The following is an 18,471-nucleotide window of genomic DNA, read 5'->3' on the forward strand; positions in this document are numbered from 1 at the left end:
CGAAACCGGACCGCTTTCTCAAGAGATATATATATAGTACCGGGTTATTTTATAAGCAGACCCGAATTAGAATCGGAATGTTTTATAAGCCGACCCGAATTACGGTTCGACCGGTATTCTGAATCCTCGTCTCGGTTCAAACAAACGGCGTCGTTTTATTTCGTTGCAAATACTCTCGCCTGAGAAGAAAGAGACCTTCTCTGTCACTTAGAGGCTTTTGTTCGTCGTCGTCGTCTGTTTCGTTTTGGGTTCCATTCAAGTATCTAACGCCGGCGGCAGAGAACACACAATTTTCTGTCTCAACCATGAACAGGTTCAGTATTCGCCTTTCTTAATCCTCCATTTCCCTTAATTATGCCCTCAGTTTTTCTAATTTGAATCTCTGTCTTGTAATCAATTTGTACAATTTGAGTTGTTTTCTTTATCTTTTGCTTATAAATTGATGATGGGTTGCTTTTTAATTTCGTTTTTCCAACTACAACTGTTAAAGCCTCAACCTTTTTTTTGTCGGTGATCATCATGTCAAGTTTTCGGCAATCTCTTAACCTGTTGTTAGAATGTTGAATTTAGATTTACTTATTTATTAGGATCCAGCTTACTTGGATAATAGAGAAGATTATTATATCATGATGCTATGTCTAATGTAATTTTTCTCTAGGACAGGGTGCTTGCAAGGAATCTTAGTAAAAATGTCTGTGGGACAAGGGTTTTGCGGAGGACTTGTTCAACTGTTGTGACACATGAAGTTTCTAGTTCTGGTTCTAATGTAAGTTCCCTTCTTATGCCCTTGTGAGTTCGCTTATCTTGTCTTGGAAGAATCAGGAAAGATACTTGGGACTTTTTAACATGTTGTTGTTATAGTGTAGTATCTAAAATTCTGCTCAGTGCTCACTGTGTTCATATAGTTTGGTTTATCATGTTTTATACTAGTTTTGTAGTTACATTTATTAAATGATTTAGGAGAGTAATGCAATAAGGAATTCTACTGACGATGGTCCACAACATGACATTGCTATTGTTGGTGGTGGAATGGTTGGAATCGCTTTAGCTGCTTCTTTGGGTAAGCAGTTGTTGCCAGTCTTGATGTTTCTTGATTAGCCAGTAATTTATGTTCTGCCAACTAAATAAATAATTGTTCATTTGATGGTATGGTTGTTATTCTTTCAGCAAGCAAGCCATTGACAAAGCACTTGAATGTTGCTATTATTGACAATAATCCTCTTTTGGGGAGAAAAAATATCATAGAGAAAGGGCATCCACCTGATCCCAGAGTCAGTACAGTCACACCTGCAACATTATCCTTCCTCAAAGGTACTTAGTGGATTTTCTCGTTTCTTCCCACAGTTTCTGCTCATAAATCTTTCAAAATGGTGTGAACTTTCTAGAATTGGCTAACAGAAGAGTTCCCAAATGGTAGCATAAGTTTAACTTCGTATACTGATTTTACCACTTAGAACCCATATTTGAGCTCAGTCTTTGTCCTGATCCAGTCCATGGATGTCCTGTTTAGGTATTCATTTGGAATCATGTATTTTGTTTGAATTATGCAGATATTGGTGCCTGGAAATACATTGAGGAACAGCGACATGCGTATTTTGATAAGATGCAGGTAATGATTGTTAAATTTATACATTCCTTCCGAAGCTTTTATATGATGGCGTCTGCAATCTTTTAATTTCTTCAAAGAAAAACTCTTTAAGGAATTGGTTTTCTCTGTCAAATGTTTGTGGTTATAATATTGGTGGAACATGTTATACCGCCGGTTGCCTCTTTACATGTTAGTATAAAGTATCCCTTCCTTTGTTTGATCTACTCTATGAAAGATCCGTATATACTGACAATGATATGCTACACGGAAAAACAAAGTCATTTGTCATGTTTCGTGTTTAGGTATGGGACTATACAGGACTTGGATATACAAGATACAATGCTAATGATGTACATCAAGATGTTTTGGGGTAAGCATATTGCTATATACATCTGCATCCTTGATGATGTTAATAGCTGTGTACTCATTCTTGACATGATCCAGGTGTGTAGTGGAGAATAAAGTTCTTCAGAGTTCTCAGCTATCTTGTGTACAGGTATTTTGCTTTCTTGGGTCCGTCCAAGTTTATTTATCAACTTAATGCAATCTATCAGGTTTTTCTTGGAAGGATATGTTATTTGAGCCAATGCTTATAACTCGCCTCTCCACCTTTTGCATGTTCACTACAGTACTTTTACTCGTTCAAAACCTCAAGCTACCTTTTAATTTGATTTTTCAACAAATGAAGAATAGCTAAAAACTCAACCTTCCAGAAAGCTTATCTATTATCCTTATTACTGGACTGGTCTTCATCTGAACACTCTTATAAATTCTACACTACAGCCAATTAATATCCTTCTTCAACTTCTTAACCAGATAATCCGACTTCATATAGTTATTAGTTTGGCATGTTTTCTGTTTTCTCTAATGGGAGGGCCTGATATATGCAGGAATCAGATCTCCAGAAGACTGTTTACCCCGCAAGGTTAAACGCGATGGATATGCTACCTAGCTCTTCGTTGACAGGTCTAGGTGAAGTACCATCCTCAACAGACTTGTTCATGCGAGGACGCCTTGCTAAGCTGGAGCTAAGCGATGGAAATCACGTCTATGCAAAACTGGTGGTAGGTGTTCTGTGAGACCCCGTCCCGGACGTCTCGGCGTCCGGCGACCATGGTCACACGTTCGTGCCTCTTCCCGGCCAAACCTCCATATTTTTCGCGATTTAACATAGAATTGCCTTTACGAGGCTTACTTCTGTAATCGCTTTCTTAGTACCCAGCGGAAGTCTTTCTACCCTTGGTTTAATTCCAACCAACCCTTGTACCGGTTTGATCATCTTTGTCCCTTAGACTTTAGATCGATCATTGACTCGGCCAAGTCATGCAATTTGTTTGCTAACCATTCTAAGTCTAACGATTGCATATTCTTTGTATCCCTAATCCAACGGCCAATTCCCAAACGTCTATCTTAACTAATAAGTTAGATGCGTTTACATACCTTGGCCTACATGCGGATTTGATTCCTCTTCGATCCGTCTATTGATCCTTCTCTTAGCCCTCTCGTAGCCTTATTCCATTCGTACAACGATTCTTAACCAATCGTGTATTGATGGACCAATCTCTATCGTTACTTAGCCATTCATCCAACCAACCCCACTGGTCTAAGTCCCTACGATAGAGATTGGGGATCGTATGTTTTTCTTGGTTCACGGTGGCCGAACCAAGCTCTTGGCTCATTGGTCCATCCGTCCTCCAAACGTACGCCCCTTCGGTTTCATGGTGGACGATCAAGCCCTCGGCTTATCGAACCATCCATGTTTCCGATCCGGTCGTTTATCACTACGACCGCCCACGGTCTACTAACCGTTTACCCGTCCGGTCCATGGTGGTCATAACGCCTTCGGCTTACCGTTCCATCCATGCGATCCGAACAATATCATTATCACACCCAAGGGTCCGTGGATTCACCCATCGGATTATCGTAGGCTAGCCCATGAAATCATTCGTCCGTTGGCCATTGGTTTGCTCGCGGGTCCAACATCCGTTTTGTCCATCGGTTCTCACCGTGGACTTTCCCGTTGGTTATCCGTCGAGTCACCATTGGTCTTACCGATTTCCGATCGGTTCCACCAAGGCTGCGACGTTTGATTCATAAAGGCGGCCGCAATATTAGATCCTTACATGGTGAGCCACGTCACTTACCCATTCTCGGTGCTTTCTCCCTTTCTCGGGAGATTGCATCCATGGGCGACCCTTGGGTGTGTTCGGTTGCACTTATCCTCGTGCTTCTTCGAACACCTTTCCCTTATACGCCTTCCCAATTAACTTCCCGTTAACCATATCATCTATCGGACTATCTTTGGATTCGTCAATACTTCCATATTGACAATCTTAGATTTGCCGATCCATTTCCTTTTCGTGTCCTTCCCTCGACGATATGATTCATAGAACGGACGATCCATCGACCCCATAATCGAGCTATCGACCCGAACCATCAATCAAGTCGTCGAACCCTTCGGCGGTTCCCATCGAATCCTCGATCATGTAATCCGCCATGTTCCCTCGACAAGATCTCCGATACGTACCATCGGTCATCCCGCCGATCGGTACGATCGATCAATCCGCCGATCTAAGCCTTGATCCGTTTATCCGATCGTACACCTATCCGGTCATACGTCGATCCGACTTGTTGACACGACGATTGATCCGCCTATCCCGGTCGGTCGATCCGTCTGTGCGATGGTCTATCCGGATCCGTCTTCTTCTCCGATCCGATCCATCCGTATGACGATCGGTTTGTCTAATCCGGTCCGTCTCTAAGACGATCGGTCCATCCCATTTATCCCTCAATACATTCTATCGAACCGTTGGATCGGGAGGTAGCATGCGCATCAGTTCGGTCGAGGCTCCGAGAATCCATTCCGATTCCGGAGATACTCGCCGAGCCGCACCCCCTTTCCGACCAACACTTCGTAGAGTGTTTTGGGACTTGTTTTGGATTGTTGTGATGGTAATTATGAATGCCTTGGGCGTCCTCCCTTATATAGGGGGCGAATGGGTGTGTTTCCGAAACATCACATCCGTTCGTTGCACCCTTCCGAAAGGTTGCATCTTTCCGATCGTAACCGTTCGGCCTTATCCACCCTTTGGCCAACGGTAACCATTCGTCGGTAACCGCTCGACCTTACACCTCTTCATCCCGAGCTACCACAGTCCACCAGCTCGAGTGTCAGCTGACCGGACCACCCAGCTAGGTCAGTACTCGATCAGTTCACCGAGCTCGGTTGAGCTGTCGATCAGCTCGCCTAGCTGAGCTAGCTAGTCCTTCAGCTGGTTTAGCTCACCTAGCTGAGCTAGCTAGTTCATCCAGCTGGTTTAGCTCACCTAGCTGGTTTAGCTCGAACGTTCTTCCACGTTCTTTCCGGCTAAGTCTTTCGGTCCGTTTTCTCGGCCTTGACTACGCCATTGCCAATCTTTCCGTGATCATTTCCCCATGATTACTAGATTATCCCGAAACCGTCTAAGTCATCTACACTTTTCATGACTTAAACATTTCTTTCGTTTCTTAGGTTAACTTATTCATTAGTCTTTCTCGACCATGATCTAGTTCTCCCTAAAACAAACCGGTCCCCCTTTAGGATCGCGGGACGCGGGTGTTACAAGTCTACCCCCCTTAAAATGAATTCGTCCTCGAATTCGGCGGGTGTTAGAGTTTCGTTACTCCTTAACGTTTCCCCATCTTTAGTCTTCCCAAGACTTTAGATTCCATACTTGACCAAATATCTATTTCCGAGTTTTATCAAGTTTCCCGATCTTGGTCCTCTCTCGGACTTGATCCATTTTCCCGATCTTGGTCCTTTCTCGGACTTGATCTATTTTCCCAATCTTGGTCCAATTACCGGACTCAATCTATTTTCCCGATCTTGTTCCATTTCCCGAACGCGATCAAATGTTTCCCATCCTAGTCCAATCCCGACTAGAACAAATTTTCGACCTTGGTCCAAATCAGACTCGGTCAATATTTCCCAACCTTGGTCCTATACGGACTCGGTTAATTTTCCCGACCTTGGTCCCCACCGGACTCGGTCACTTTTCCCGACCTTAGTCCCTTACCGGACTCGGTCAATAATTTCCGACCTTGGTCCTTTCCAGACTTGGTTAATAATTCCCGACCTTGGCCCTTTACCGGACTCGGTCAATAATTTCCGACCTTGGTCCTTTACCGGACTCGGTCAATAATTCCCGACCTTGGTCCTTTCCGGACTTGGTCAATAATTCCCGACCTTGGCCCTTTACCGGACTCGGTCAATACCCCTTGATCTTTTTAACGAATAGATCAAGTCTTTCCCGATCTTCGTCAAATTCCGACGAGACCTAATTTCTATTGATCTTGGCCATTCTCCGAATAGATCAATACCTATTTCCCCGTTATGTTAAGTCATTTGACTATAAGGGTCATATCTTGGTGCCCGATCATGCCTTGGGTAATCTTTCCTCAAGCACATCGATCTCATTCACCTCAACTTCCTTATCCGCCAAACACTTAGCATAACATTTTCAACTTCTATAATCAGCCCCCTTTTTCCGAATAATTATTCACTTGCTACACATGTAGTTCTTGCCCCTTGGGTAATCATCTTGGCTTAACCAATTCATCTTGGCAAACTCTCTTGGTTTCCAAGCATGTAATCGCGTTCATGCCTCAATTCCCTTCCGGCTCACCAACACTAATGTTCAAGTTAATAATTTGGTTTTCCGATGACTCAATCATTTAAGTTACACCTTTAGTAGTCATTTACCATGACATTTTCCCGAGCACTTATCCATCCTAGGATCAAGCATGCTCTGATACCAACTTGTAGCGTTCCGTCCCAGACGTCTCGTCGTCCGGCGACCATTGACGCACGTTCGCGCCACTTCCCGGCCGAACCTCCATATTTTTCACGATTTAACATAGAATTGCCTTTACGAGGCTTAATTCTATAATCCTTATCTCTTAACACAGCGGAAGTCTTTATACCCTTGGTCTAATTCCAACCATCCCTTGTACCGGTTTGATCGTCTCTGTCCCTTAGACTTTAGATCAATCATTAACTCGGCCAAGACATGCCATTTGTTCGCTAACCATTCTAAGTCTAACGATTGCATATTCTTTGTATCCCTAATCCAACGGCCAATTCCCAAACGTCTATCTTAACTAATAAGTTAGATGCGTTTACATACCTTGGCCTACATGCGGATTTGATTCCTCTTCGATCCGTCTATTGATCCTTCTCTTAGCCCTCTCGTCGCCTTATTCCATTCGTACAACGATTCTTAACCAATCGTGTATTGATGGACCAATCTCTATCGTTACTTAGCCATACATCCAACCAACCCCACTGGTCTAAGTCCCACGAAAGAGATTGGGGATCGTACGTTTCTCTTGGTTCATGGTGGCCGAATCAAGCTCTTGGCTCATTGGTCCATCCGTCCTCCAAACGTACGCCCCTTCGGTTTCATGGTGGACGATCAAGCCCTCGGCTTAACGAACCATCCATGTTTCCGATCCGGTCGTTTATCACTACGACCGCCCACGGTCTACTAACCGTTTACCCGTCCGGTCCATGGTGGTCATAACGCCTTCGGCTTACCGTTCCATCCATGCGATCCGAACAATATCATTATCACACCCAAGGGTCCGTGGATTCACCCATCGGATTATCGTAGGCTAGCCCATGAAATCATTCGTCCGTTGGCCATTGGTTTGCTCGCGGGTCCAACATCCGTTTTGTCCATCGGTTCTCACCGTGGACTTTCCCGTTGGTTATCCGTCGAGTCACCATTGGTCTTACCGATTTCCGATCGGTTCCACCAAGGCTGCGACGTTTGATTCATAAAGGCGGCCGCAACATTTGATCCGTACATGGAGAACCACGTGCCTTACCCATTCTCGGTGCTTTCTCCCTTTCTCGGGAGATTACATCCTTGGGCGACCCTTGGGTGTGTTCGGTTGCACTTATCCTCGTGCTTCTTCGAACACCTTTCCCTTATACGCCTTCCCGATTAACTTCCCGTTAACCATATCATCTATCGGACTATCTTTGGATTCGTCAATACTTTCATATCGACAATCTTAGATTTGCCGATCCATTTCCTTTTCGTGTCCTTCCCTCGACGATATGATTCATAGAACGGACGATCCATCGACCCCATAATCGAGCTATCGACCCGAACCATCAATCAAGTCATCAAACCCTTCGGCGGTTCCCATCGAATCCTCGATCATGTAATCCGCTATGTTCCCTCGACAAGATCTCCGATACATACCATCGGTCATCCCGCCGATCGGTACGATCAATCAATCCGCCGATCTAAACCTTTATCCGTTTATCCGATCGTACACCTATCCGGTCATACGTCGATCCGACTTGTTGACACGACGATCGATCCGCCTCTCCCGGTCGATCGATCCATCTGTGCGACGGTCTATCCGAATCCGTCTTCTTCTCCGATCTGATCCTTCCGTCCAACGATCGGTCTGTCCGATCCGATCCGTCCGACGATCGGTCTGTCCGATCTGATCCGTCCGACGATCGGTCTGTCCGATCCGATCCGTCTCTAAGACGATCGGTCCATCCCATCCATCCCTCAATACATTCTATCGAACCGTTGGATCGGGAGGTAGCATGCGCATCAGTTCGGTCGAGGCTCCAAGAATCCATTCCGATTCCGGAGATACTCGCCGAGCCGCACCCCCTTTCCGACCAACACTTCGTAGAGTGTTTTGGGACTTGTTTTGGATTGTTGTGATGGTAATTATGAATGCCTTGGGCGTCCTCCCTTATATAGGGGGCGAATGGGTGTGTTTCCGAAACATCACATCCGTTCGTTGCACCCTTCCGAAAGGTTGCATCTTTCCGATCGTAACCGTTCGGCCTTATCCACCCTTTGGCCAACGGTAACCATTCGTCGGTAACCGCTCGACCTTACACCTCTTCATCCCGAGCTACCACAGTCCACCAGCTCGAGTGTCAGCTGACCGGACCACCCAGCTAGGTCAGTACTCGATCAGTTCACCGAGCTCGGTTGAGCTGTCGATCAGCTCGCCTAGCTGAGCTAGCTAGTCCTTCAGCTGGTTTAGCTCACCTAGCTGAGCTAGCTAGTTCATCCAGCTGGTTTAGCTCACCTAGCTGGTTTAGCTCGAACGTTCTTCCACGTTCTTTCCGGCTAAGTCTTTCGGTCCGTTTTCTCGGCCTTGACTACGCCATTGCCAATCTTTCCGTGATCATTTCCCCATGATTACTAGATTATCCCGAAACCGTCTAAGTCATCTACACTTTTCATGACTTAAACATTTCTTTCGTTTCTTAGGTTAACTTATTCATTAGTCTTTCTCGACCATGATCTAGTTCTCCCTAAAACAAACCGGTCCCCCTTTAGGATCGCGGGACGCGGGTGTTACAAGTAGTCTACCCCCCTTAAAATGAATTCGTCCTCGAATTCGGCGGGTGTTAGAGTTTCGTTACTCCTTAACGTTTCCCCATCTTTAGTCTTCCCAAGACTTTAGATTCCATACTTGACCAAATATCTATTTCCGAGTTTGATCAAGTTTCCCGATCTTGGTCCTCTCTCGGACTTGATCCATTTTCCCGATCTTGGTCCTTTCTCGGACTTGATCTATTTTCCCAATCTTGGTCCAATTACCGGACTCAATCTATTTTCCCGATCTTGTTCCATTTCCCGAACGCGATCAAATGTTTCCCATCCTAGTCCAATCCCGACTAGAACAAATTTTCGACCTTGGTCCAAATCAGACTCGGTCAATATTTCCCAACCTTGATCCTATACGGACTCGGTTAATTTTCCCGACCTTGGTCCCCACCGGACTCGGTCACTTTTCCCGACCTTAGTCCCTTACCGGACTCGTTCAATAATTCCCGACCTTGGTCCTTTCCGGACTTGGTCAATAATTCCCGACCTTGGCCCTTTACCGGACTCGGTCAATACCCCTTGATCTTTTCAACGAATAGATCAAGTCTTTCCCGATCTTCGTCAAATTCCGACGAGATCTAATTTCTATTGATCTTGGCCATTCTCCGAATAGATCAATACCTATTTCCCCGTTATGTTAAGTCGTTTGACTATAAGGATCATATCTTGGTGCCCGATCATGCCTTGGGTAATCTTTCCTCAAGCACATCGATCTCATTCACCTCAACTTCCTTATCCGCCAAACACTTAGCATAACATTTTCAACTTCTATAATCAGCCCCCTTTTTCCGAATAATTATTCACTTGCTACACGTGTAGTTCTTGCCCCTTGGGTAATCATCTTGGCTTAACCAATTCATCTTGGGATCCGTCTATTGATCCTTCTCTTAGCCCTCTCGTCGCCTTATTCCATTCGTACAACGATTCTTAACCAATCGTGTATTGATGGACCAATCTCTATCGTTACTTAGCCATACATCCAACCAACCCCACTGGTCTAAGTCCCACGAAAGAGATTGGGGATCGTACGTTTCTCTTGGTTCATGGTGGCCGAATCAAGCTCTTGGCTCATTGGTCCATCCGTCCTCCAAACGTACGCCCCTTCGGTTTCATGGTGGACGATCAAGCCCTCGGCTTAACGAACCATCCATGTTTCCGATCCGGTCGTTTATCACTACGACCGCCGACGGTTTATTAACCATTTACCCGTCCGGTCCATGGTGGTCGGTAAAGCCTTCAACTTATCGATCCATCCATGTGATCCAAACAATATCATTATCACACCCAAGGGTCCGTGGATTCATCCATCGGATTATCGTAGGCTAGCCCATGAAATCATTCGTCCATTGGCCTTTGGTTTGCTCGCGGGTCCAACATCCGTTTTGTCCACCGATTCTCACCGTGGACTTTCCCGTTGGTTATCCGTCGAGTCACCATTGGTGTTACCGATTCCCAATCGGTTTCACCATTGGCCATGGCGATTGATACATGAAGGCGGCCGCGATATTAGATCCTTACATGGTGAACCACATCACCTACCCATTCTCGGTGCTTACTCCCTTTACCGGTGAGATTGCATCCATGGGCGACCCTTGGGTGTGTTCGGTTGCACTTATCCCCGTGCTTCTTCGAACACCTTTCCCTTATACGCCTTCCCGATTAACTTCCCGTTAACCATATCATCTATCGGTCTATCGTTAGATCCGTCGATACTTCCATATTGACAATCTTAGATTTGCCGATCCATTTCCTTTTTGTGTCCTTCCCTCGACGATATGACTTATAGAACGGACGATCCATCGACCCCATAATCGAGCTATCGATCCCAACCATCAATCAAGTCGTCGAACCCTCCAGCGGTTCTCATCGAATCCTCGATCGAGTAATCCACCATGTTCCCTCGACCAGATCTCCGATACGTATTGTCGGTCATCCCGCCGATCTATACGACCGATCAATCCGCCGATCTAAGCCTTGGTCCGTTTATTCGATCGTAAACAGATCCGGTTATACGTTAACCCGACCTGTTGACACGACGATCGATCCGCCTATCCCGGTCGGTCGATCCGTCTGTGCGACGGTCTATCCGAATCCGTCTTCTTCTCCGATCTGATCCTTCCGTCCAACGATCGGTCTGTCCGATCCGATCCGTACGACGATCGGTCTATCCGATCTGATCCGTCCGACGATCGGTCTGTCCGCCGATCCGTCTCTAAGATGATCGGTCTATCCCATCCATCCCTCAATACATTCTATCGAACCGTTGGATCGGGAGGTAGCATGCGCATCAGTTCGGTCGAGGCTCCGAGAATCTATTCCGATTCCGGAGATACTCGCCGAGCCGCACCCCCTTTCCGACCAACACTTCGTAGAGTGTTTTGGGACCCCTTTTGGGTTGTGATGGTGATTGTGAAGTGTGTGAGAATGATTGTGAGGCCCTTGGACGTCCTCCCTTATATAGGGGCCGAATGGGTGTGTTTCCGAAACATCACATCCATTCGTTGCACCCTTTCGAAAGGTTGCGTCTTTCCGATCGTAACCGTTCGGCCTTATCCACCCTTTGGCCAACGGTAACCGTTCGTCGGTAACCGCTCGACCTTACACCTCTTCATCCCGAGCTACCACAGTCCACCAGCTCGAGTGTCAGCTGACCGGACCACCCAGCTGGGTTAGTACTCGATCAGTTCACCGAGCTCGGTTGAGCTGTCGGTCAGCTCACCTAGCTGAGCTAGCTAGTCATGCAGCTGGTTTAGCTCACCTAGCTGAGCTAGCTAGTTCATCCAGCTTGTCCAGCTCACCTAGCTGGTTTAGCTCGAACGTTCTTTCGCGTTCTTTCCGGCTAAGTCTTTTGGTCCGTTTTCTTGGCCTTGACTACGCCATTCCCAATCTTTCCGTGATCATTTCTCCATGATCACTAGATTATCCCGGTGTCGTCTATGTCATCTACCCTTTTCATGACTTAAACGTTTCATTCCTTCCTTGGGTTAACTTATTCATTGGTCTTTCTCGACCATGATCTAGTTTTTCCTAAAACAAACCGGCCCCCTTTAGGATCGCGGGACGCGGGTGTTACATGTTCGTTCTCGGTTTGTTTGATTTGAGTGGAACCACTTCTGAATCTCATCAATTTTAGGATGTCTAACTATTTTTGTGCAGGTAGGCGCCGATGGGTCTAAGTCGCGAGTGAGGGAGTTAGCAGGGATCAAAACGACTGGATGGAACTACTCACAAAACGCTATAATTTGTACTGTTGAGCATACTGTTGAAAACTACACAGCATGGCAACGGTTTTTACCCAATGGCCCAATCGCACTTCTTCCCATTGGTGACAAGTTTAGCAACATAGTATGGACTATGGACCCAAAAGAGGCATCAGATCGAAAATTGATGAACGAGGATGACTTCATCAAAGCTGTAAACGACGCTCTGGATTCTGGATATGGTCCAAATCCAGAGACTACAAGTTCACCGGATAGTCTCTCTTGGCTTACAGGAGATTCGACCATATCTGCCAAAGAGAGGTTTGAAACTCCTCCCAAGGTTGTGAAGCTTTCTTCAGAAAGAATGATGTTCCCTTTGTCTTTAAGGCACGCAAAAGACTATGTGTCAAAGCGTGTGGCTCTTGTTGGTGACTCAGCTCATACTGTTCACCCGTTGGCTGGTCAAGGAGTGAATCTAGGATTTGCAGATGCATGTGCTCTCTCCAAAGCTATATCAGAAGGCATTGCTCTTGGTACCGATATAGGCGAGGTATATGCTCGGATTCTAAGTCTTAAACCACATGTTTATTTTCTCCATTCCTCTGTATTGATTGCCTGAATCTTTTAATTGTAGTCGAATCTGCTCAAGCGATATGAAGCAGACAGAAAACCTGCAAATATAGCAATGATGGCGGTTTTAGACGGAATCCAGAAGATGTACTCGGTGAATTTCGGCCCGCTGAATGCTCTAAGAGCGGCTGCATTCCACGGGGCTCACTACATTTCGCCGCTTAAAAAGCGAATCATATCTTATGCTTCAGGAGATCAATCTTTGCCGCTGTTTTCTTGAAGAACACTAGGGATTGATTGCTTCGGTATCATCTCTTCTTTTGCCTTGTAGAAATTTAATGGTGACTGAAAACTGCTATCGGAGCCCATATTTTAAATAAGCCTGTTATGTAATGTAACCATTGTATTTAGAATTTTATGTTTTAGTCAATAAAATACTAAAATCTTACATTTTCTGATATCAAGACAATAAATTTGAATACTGTGCTTTAAATTTTGATGTCCAACACGGCCACATTAGGAAGGCAAAGTCATTGTTCCATTGCAATTGTGTAATTATTACATCAAGTATAGGTGTTAATGCAACTTAATCAGCTATATATTTCTTTTGTAGTAACTTTAAAATGCAACTTCTATGCACAATTGGACAAAGCTCAACCCAATATTCACAAAAACGCATCCCGGACTATTCTCGCCATTACTCTTGACCCAAGCCGACTCATAATCTCAGGCAGTACTGTGGCAGAGATTCCAGGCAACACGGGAAGCAGTTCCCGAACCACTTGAGATACATCTACAACCTGTTCTATGATGATGACCACATGTAAGGTACTCACAGAGATTGATTGCTCAAATTATGAGAGGTTTTGAATCTAACCTGATCAGGATTATTCGACATGGAGCTTCTTGCGGTAAGGAACTCGATTACTTTCTGAACATTGTTCAAGATGACCTTGTCTTCTTCCGTCACGGATGGAAGAAGTGCTGCAGGCTTGAAGGGTCCCAATGTTGGTGGTAACATACCGAAGACTGGTGTCGCGTTTCTGAATCCGAAGATCGCCATTGCTTGCACCAGCTGTTCTCTTGTGATTGCATCGATGCCTTTAACTATCTGTGTTGAGTAATCACAAAAATTTCAGAACTCAAAGGTGTCATGAATAAGCATGTTTATGAATCATTATGTGATGACTATGAGCTTGTCTACATAGTTATTGTCCAGATGTATCATTCATTGTGCAATAGTTCAGAGTATTTACGTGACAAGACGGAAAAGGGTGGTTAGATTTTGATTAGTACCTCATCCAATAGAAACTCACGGAAGAAGTTCCCTTTCTCCGAAAGCAGAAAGGACAAAGCGACTCTCGTTTGAACTGGCTGGTCCGGTTGAGATGCACTAGCTGGAAACATAGGAACCAAACTGCTTGTCTTACTTTGCATAAGAGCCAGCTCCGCCATGCCTCCATTCATATCTTCCCCTCCTCCACTTTTCGCTGCTGTAATGAAAGTCTCAAAGGCTTGCATCACATCTATGAATCTTTCAGCATCAAAAACGCCAGTCTTCCCATATATTGTGTAGCGTAAAGCCTCTCTCAGGCGAGGTGATTCATCCGTAAGTAGCCGCTAAATTTTGAGGTAACCATATGAAGACGTTAGTTAACCATCAGTATTTTGTAAGATAAAACAATGAATGAGTGGACTGGATAACACTAATAGACTTCATATAGAATACCTGAGCGATATAAGGATAAGCCTCGTCCACAATAGCAAATTCAGGATTCCCCACTAGAGCTATACCTTCTAGCACACCAATTGCCCTAATTATTAGGGCGAAATAAGGGGGAATTCTAAAAGGATAGTCAAAAGTTATCTGTGCCAAATCTGCTGCCAACTCTTGAAAGTTGATGTTTTTTGCTCCGCCACCTTCGAGCGCCTGATCAAAAACCTTGGCCAGGACAGGTAATATAGGTGCTAGATTGACCCCATCAGGGATGAAACCGAGTTTAACAAAATCTTTTACTATGGCATCATAATCTCGATGAATTAAGTGTGCAATGGCTTCAATCATTCCGTACTTCTGATCATCGGTCAATTTGGTAACAAGACCTGTACGCGAACAGATAAATATAAGATGTTAACAAAGTTTTCTCATATCACATCGAAAGAAACTGTGATACTCAAAGATAAATTTTCACTAAATGTAATAATTGGCACTACAATCATTACCAAAATCGAGGATGGCTAGTTTCCCGTCTGGGGTACGAATCATATTTCCAGGATGGGGGTCAGCATGGAAAAAACCAGTATCAAGCAACTGAAGCACAAAACAGTAACAGTGTTAACAAATATATATATACACACACATCATCTTGTTTTTAAAACAGGAGAGAAAGTGTGCGAGCAGAATGACTAGAAAACAGGACAGAGAAAGTCGATACAGACTACTGCTGGTCAACACATTAAATCAATCAAGGGAGTGAGTAAACCTGAGGCACACTACAATGGTACAGGTCCCTGCCTCAAAATCACATTATACTCACTATATAACTGAGAAACTTTGGTTAGGAACATTGACTAGCCATGCTATATAGGAACAACCTAAGAATTATATGTACCATCACTTACATTGGTAAAGAGTTAACTATCTCAGAAAAATTTAGCATATGCATGCCTAGATCTATGTCATTTAGCATGATTGCAGAATAAGCTGAACAAAGCGGACGATTTAATGAAAGTAAGTAAGCTAGGACCACATTTATTATGCTCCGTAACAAGTATGCAGGAAGAGTTACCTGCTTTAGGTAACAAATAACACCAACATTCACAAGTTCGCCGACATCACTCTCAATACTTTGTGACAGTTTCTCCCCATCAATCCATGAGGTTGTAAGAACCTTCCTTGACGTGTACTTTTGGTAGGTTTTAGGTACAATAACCTGAAACAATAATTGTATGATTACGAACCATTCCACGGATGTAAATCCACATAGGTACTTGTTAAATACAAATTTTATGATCGGAATAGACAACAAACTGAAATGTCCATTAGAAAAGTTATGAAGCCTACTTGTGGAAGATCTTTCTTCATCATTTCTGCAAAATATGTTCCATTTTCTCCCTCGTTAACATAATCCAGCTCCTCAAAAAAGCGAGCAGCCCATTCATCAACAAGTCCAACAACATCTACTGACACCTAGACAAAAATTCCCAAGAGAAAAAGAAGATCGAAAGTCATTGAGGTGAAAGAGAACAATTACAGAAGAGCATAAGCTGAGCTGTTGACAAAACCTTGCCTGAGGGAACTTCCGCAGAAATAGACCTAAATTCCGTATTACAAACAAGTCAACAGTCACAGTCTCAAGAACGAAAGGCCTCTGTACTTTTACTGCCACTAGATCCCCATTTTCCTTTAGTCTTCCCTTGTACACTTGTCCCAGGGATGCTGAAAAACCAGGATAACAATAAATCATTTGACATATAAATCTATGGAAATGATAAGGTGAGCATATTAATAGCATGGTCGAGATTTACCAGCTGCGATTGGGGAAGGGGAAAGCTCGGAATAAATGTCGTGCCATGGCTTCCCAAGCTCCTCCTCAATTAAAGCCATTGCTACATCATCAGGATATGAAGGGACCTTCATATGAACAAGAAATTAAACAGAAAACAGCCACATTCAGCTCTGCTAAGGCAGAAAAGTCTTACGGTAGAAAGAAAGATTATATGGCAATAAATCAAGGGAATGGCAACTTGAATTATACCTTATCACACAGCTTCTGTAGCTCTGTCATTGCAGCGGGAGACAAGATATCTGGTCGAATACTCAAAGCTTGCCCAAGTTTAATGTACGCCGGACCCAAGGAAGTAACAATTTCCCTCAATTCAATTGCCCTAGCAACCTCATTCTGAGAATGATGACAGAAAAAAATGAGACTCAAACTGCAAATGAAATAATTGTAAGCTTAAAAAAAAAGAGTTGAAACGTGAGAAAAAAAAATCTTTATACCAAAATTGAACAAAGTACTGCAACTAAATACTGGATGGTTTTCAAACATCTAAATCTATCGATGTAATGCATCAGGGACTAAATAAAGTTATATGTTGATCACATATAGACTTTGCAAAAATACACATCATGGGCTCCATGTTTGGAACGAGGAAGAAAGCACTTGAAAATTTTCTAGTGTTCATTCACAGAATCCTACCTAAAGGAGTTTACATACATAACCTGAATCTTCAAGCTACGAGTACCTATCTTTTCCACTCTTAGCTTCCATCTCTGATAAAAGCAGTAAACAGAATATTTACCTCTTTGACTTTCTTGTTTATTACATCCCCAGCAATACGCGAGAGAAACCCTCCTGCGACCGAAAGCAACTGGATAACTCGAGAAGCAACAGCACGAGGCCGTTTCCCCCAATAGGCAGAAATGGTCTCCGGATCATATACCAAAGGTAAGAACTCACTGCTTTCACCAGTCTACAAAGACCAAATTAAACATTACAATGCTAAAGACAATACAAAAATCGAGCTGAATTGCCAAAGAGTATTACCTCAACAAGCCTTAGCTGAATATTATCATCGGCAAAAACCGAATCCTTCAAATTTTGGCCACGAAGTCCTCTCATTAACACAGATAACTGTTCATCTTCTTCCATTTGAGCTCGTACTCTTTTAATCTCTTTAGATACATCGTTAATTCTCTGTAACATTGCCATAAACCAAAAATTTGAGGTTATAAATTCTACAATCCAATCTAAATTTTCTATGAAATTGCTCAATTCAACCATAACAAAATCGGAAGAAGTAGAAGTAGAATCGTACTGTGGAAACATTGTTGTTGACTCCTTTTGACACAGACGATGGAGAAGAAGAAGATCCGTTGACGGTGGTGGACTTGGATGGACTAGTCTGTGTAGGTTTAGGATCAGTAGCGACAGCTAGAATCCGGCGAGAGCGTTTACTACGGTGAGGAATACCGGAGACGAAGGAGCGGCGGGAGGAAACGGAGAATCGAATTGGCTCCGGTCCGCAATAGACGAGTCGTGGCACTGCTGCTTCCATCGATCGGTAGAGAGATTTGAGGAGATTGTGGTTGTGGTTGATGAAGCAGTGGCTCTTCTACGGCTCTAAGTGGAAGGAAGCGGAGTGTTTGGTATTTCACCGGAAGGTAACGGCAATGGAGGGACCACGTGGCACGACGAAGTTCATATGATGATTTATTTGTTTCCATATTCTTTATTGATTCTGAGATTGTGACATCATTTGTTCGAAAAAAAAGAAATAGAAATGGGAGAATGTAAATTGGGGTGAGAGTGATTCGAAATCTCGACCTCAGGATTACTCGGATATGAGACCTCCGCGTTGGCCAACTGCGCCACCACCCTTTTTGTGCCTTAAGAGCATCTCCAATGCCCAACTCTATAATTTATAGAGTAATCCATTGTCTCTCTCCTCTATTTTAGAGAAAACTCTATTTGAGAGACATACATTTGAGCAAAATTTCCTCTAAAATAGAGGAAATTATAGAGTTGGGCATTGGAGATGGTCTAAGTCGGCAACGACTTTTGATTTTTTTGTACTTTTTCTTTTCGCTACGTCGGCGCCTCCGTGGCTTTGTCGGCTTATATTTCTTTTTATCTTTCCTAGATTGCTTTCGATGTTCACAATAGGCGTGGATATAATACCCAAACCCAAAGAA

At 44.0% G+C, this 18,471-nt stretch overlaps 2 protein-coding genes across 2 annotated transcripts; one reads left to right on the forward strand and one right to left on the reverse strand.

Moving 5' to 3' along the window:
- The first annotated feature begins 195 nt into the window (after window positions 1-195).
- LOC9319544 (ubiquinone biosynthesis monooxygenase COQ6, mitochondrial) lies at window positions 196-13,237 on the forward strand. Its single transcript, XM_002883431.2, has 10 exons — window positions 196-313; window positions 664-766; window positions 961-1,060; window positions 1,168-1,311; window positions 1,551-1,609; window positions 1,891-1,958; window positions 2,033-2,084; window positions 2,479-2,652; window positions 12,160-12,753; window positions 12,838-13,237. Exons 1-10 carry the CDS (start codon window positions 306-308, stop codon window positions 13,051-13,053), a joined length of 1,518 nt encoding a protein of 505 aa, XP_002883477.1. The 5' UTR covers window positions 196-305; the 3' UTR covers window positions 13,054-13,237.
- A 52-nt stretch (window positions 13,238-13,289) lies between these two features.
- On the reverse strand, window positions 13,290-18,037 carry LOC9319545 (uncharacterized protein sll0005). Its single transcript, XM_021030338.1, has 13 exons — window positions 17,595-18,037; window positions 17,324-17,473; window positions 17,079-17,249; window positions 16,532-16,675; window positions 16,302-16,407; window positions 16,064-16,212; window positions 15,838-15,963; window positions 15,563-15,706; window positions 14,997-15,084; window positions 14,503-14,876; window positions 14,070-14,393; window positions 13,651-13,884; window positions 13,290-13,573 (listed from the first exon to the last, which is right to left on the reverse strand). The coding sequence occupies exons 1-13, from the start codon at window positions 17,832-17,834 to the stop codon at window positions 13,439-13,441; spliced, it is 2,385 nt and encodes a 794-aa protein (XP_020885997.1). The 5' UTR covers window positions 17,835-18,037; the 3' UTR covers window positions 13,290-13,438.
- Between the last annotated feature and the right edge of the window lie 434 nt (window positions 18,038-18,471).

This window comes from Arabidopsis lyrata, assembly GCF_000004255.2.
Source record: "Arabidopsis lyrata subsp. lyrata unplaced genomic scaffold ARALYscaffold_3, whole genome shotgun sequence".
Taxonomy (NCBI): domain Eukaryota; kingdom Viridiplantae; phylum Streptophyta; class Magnoliopsida; order Brassicales; family Brassicaceae; genus Arabidopsis; species Arabidopsis lyrata.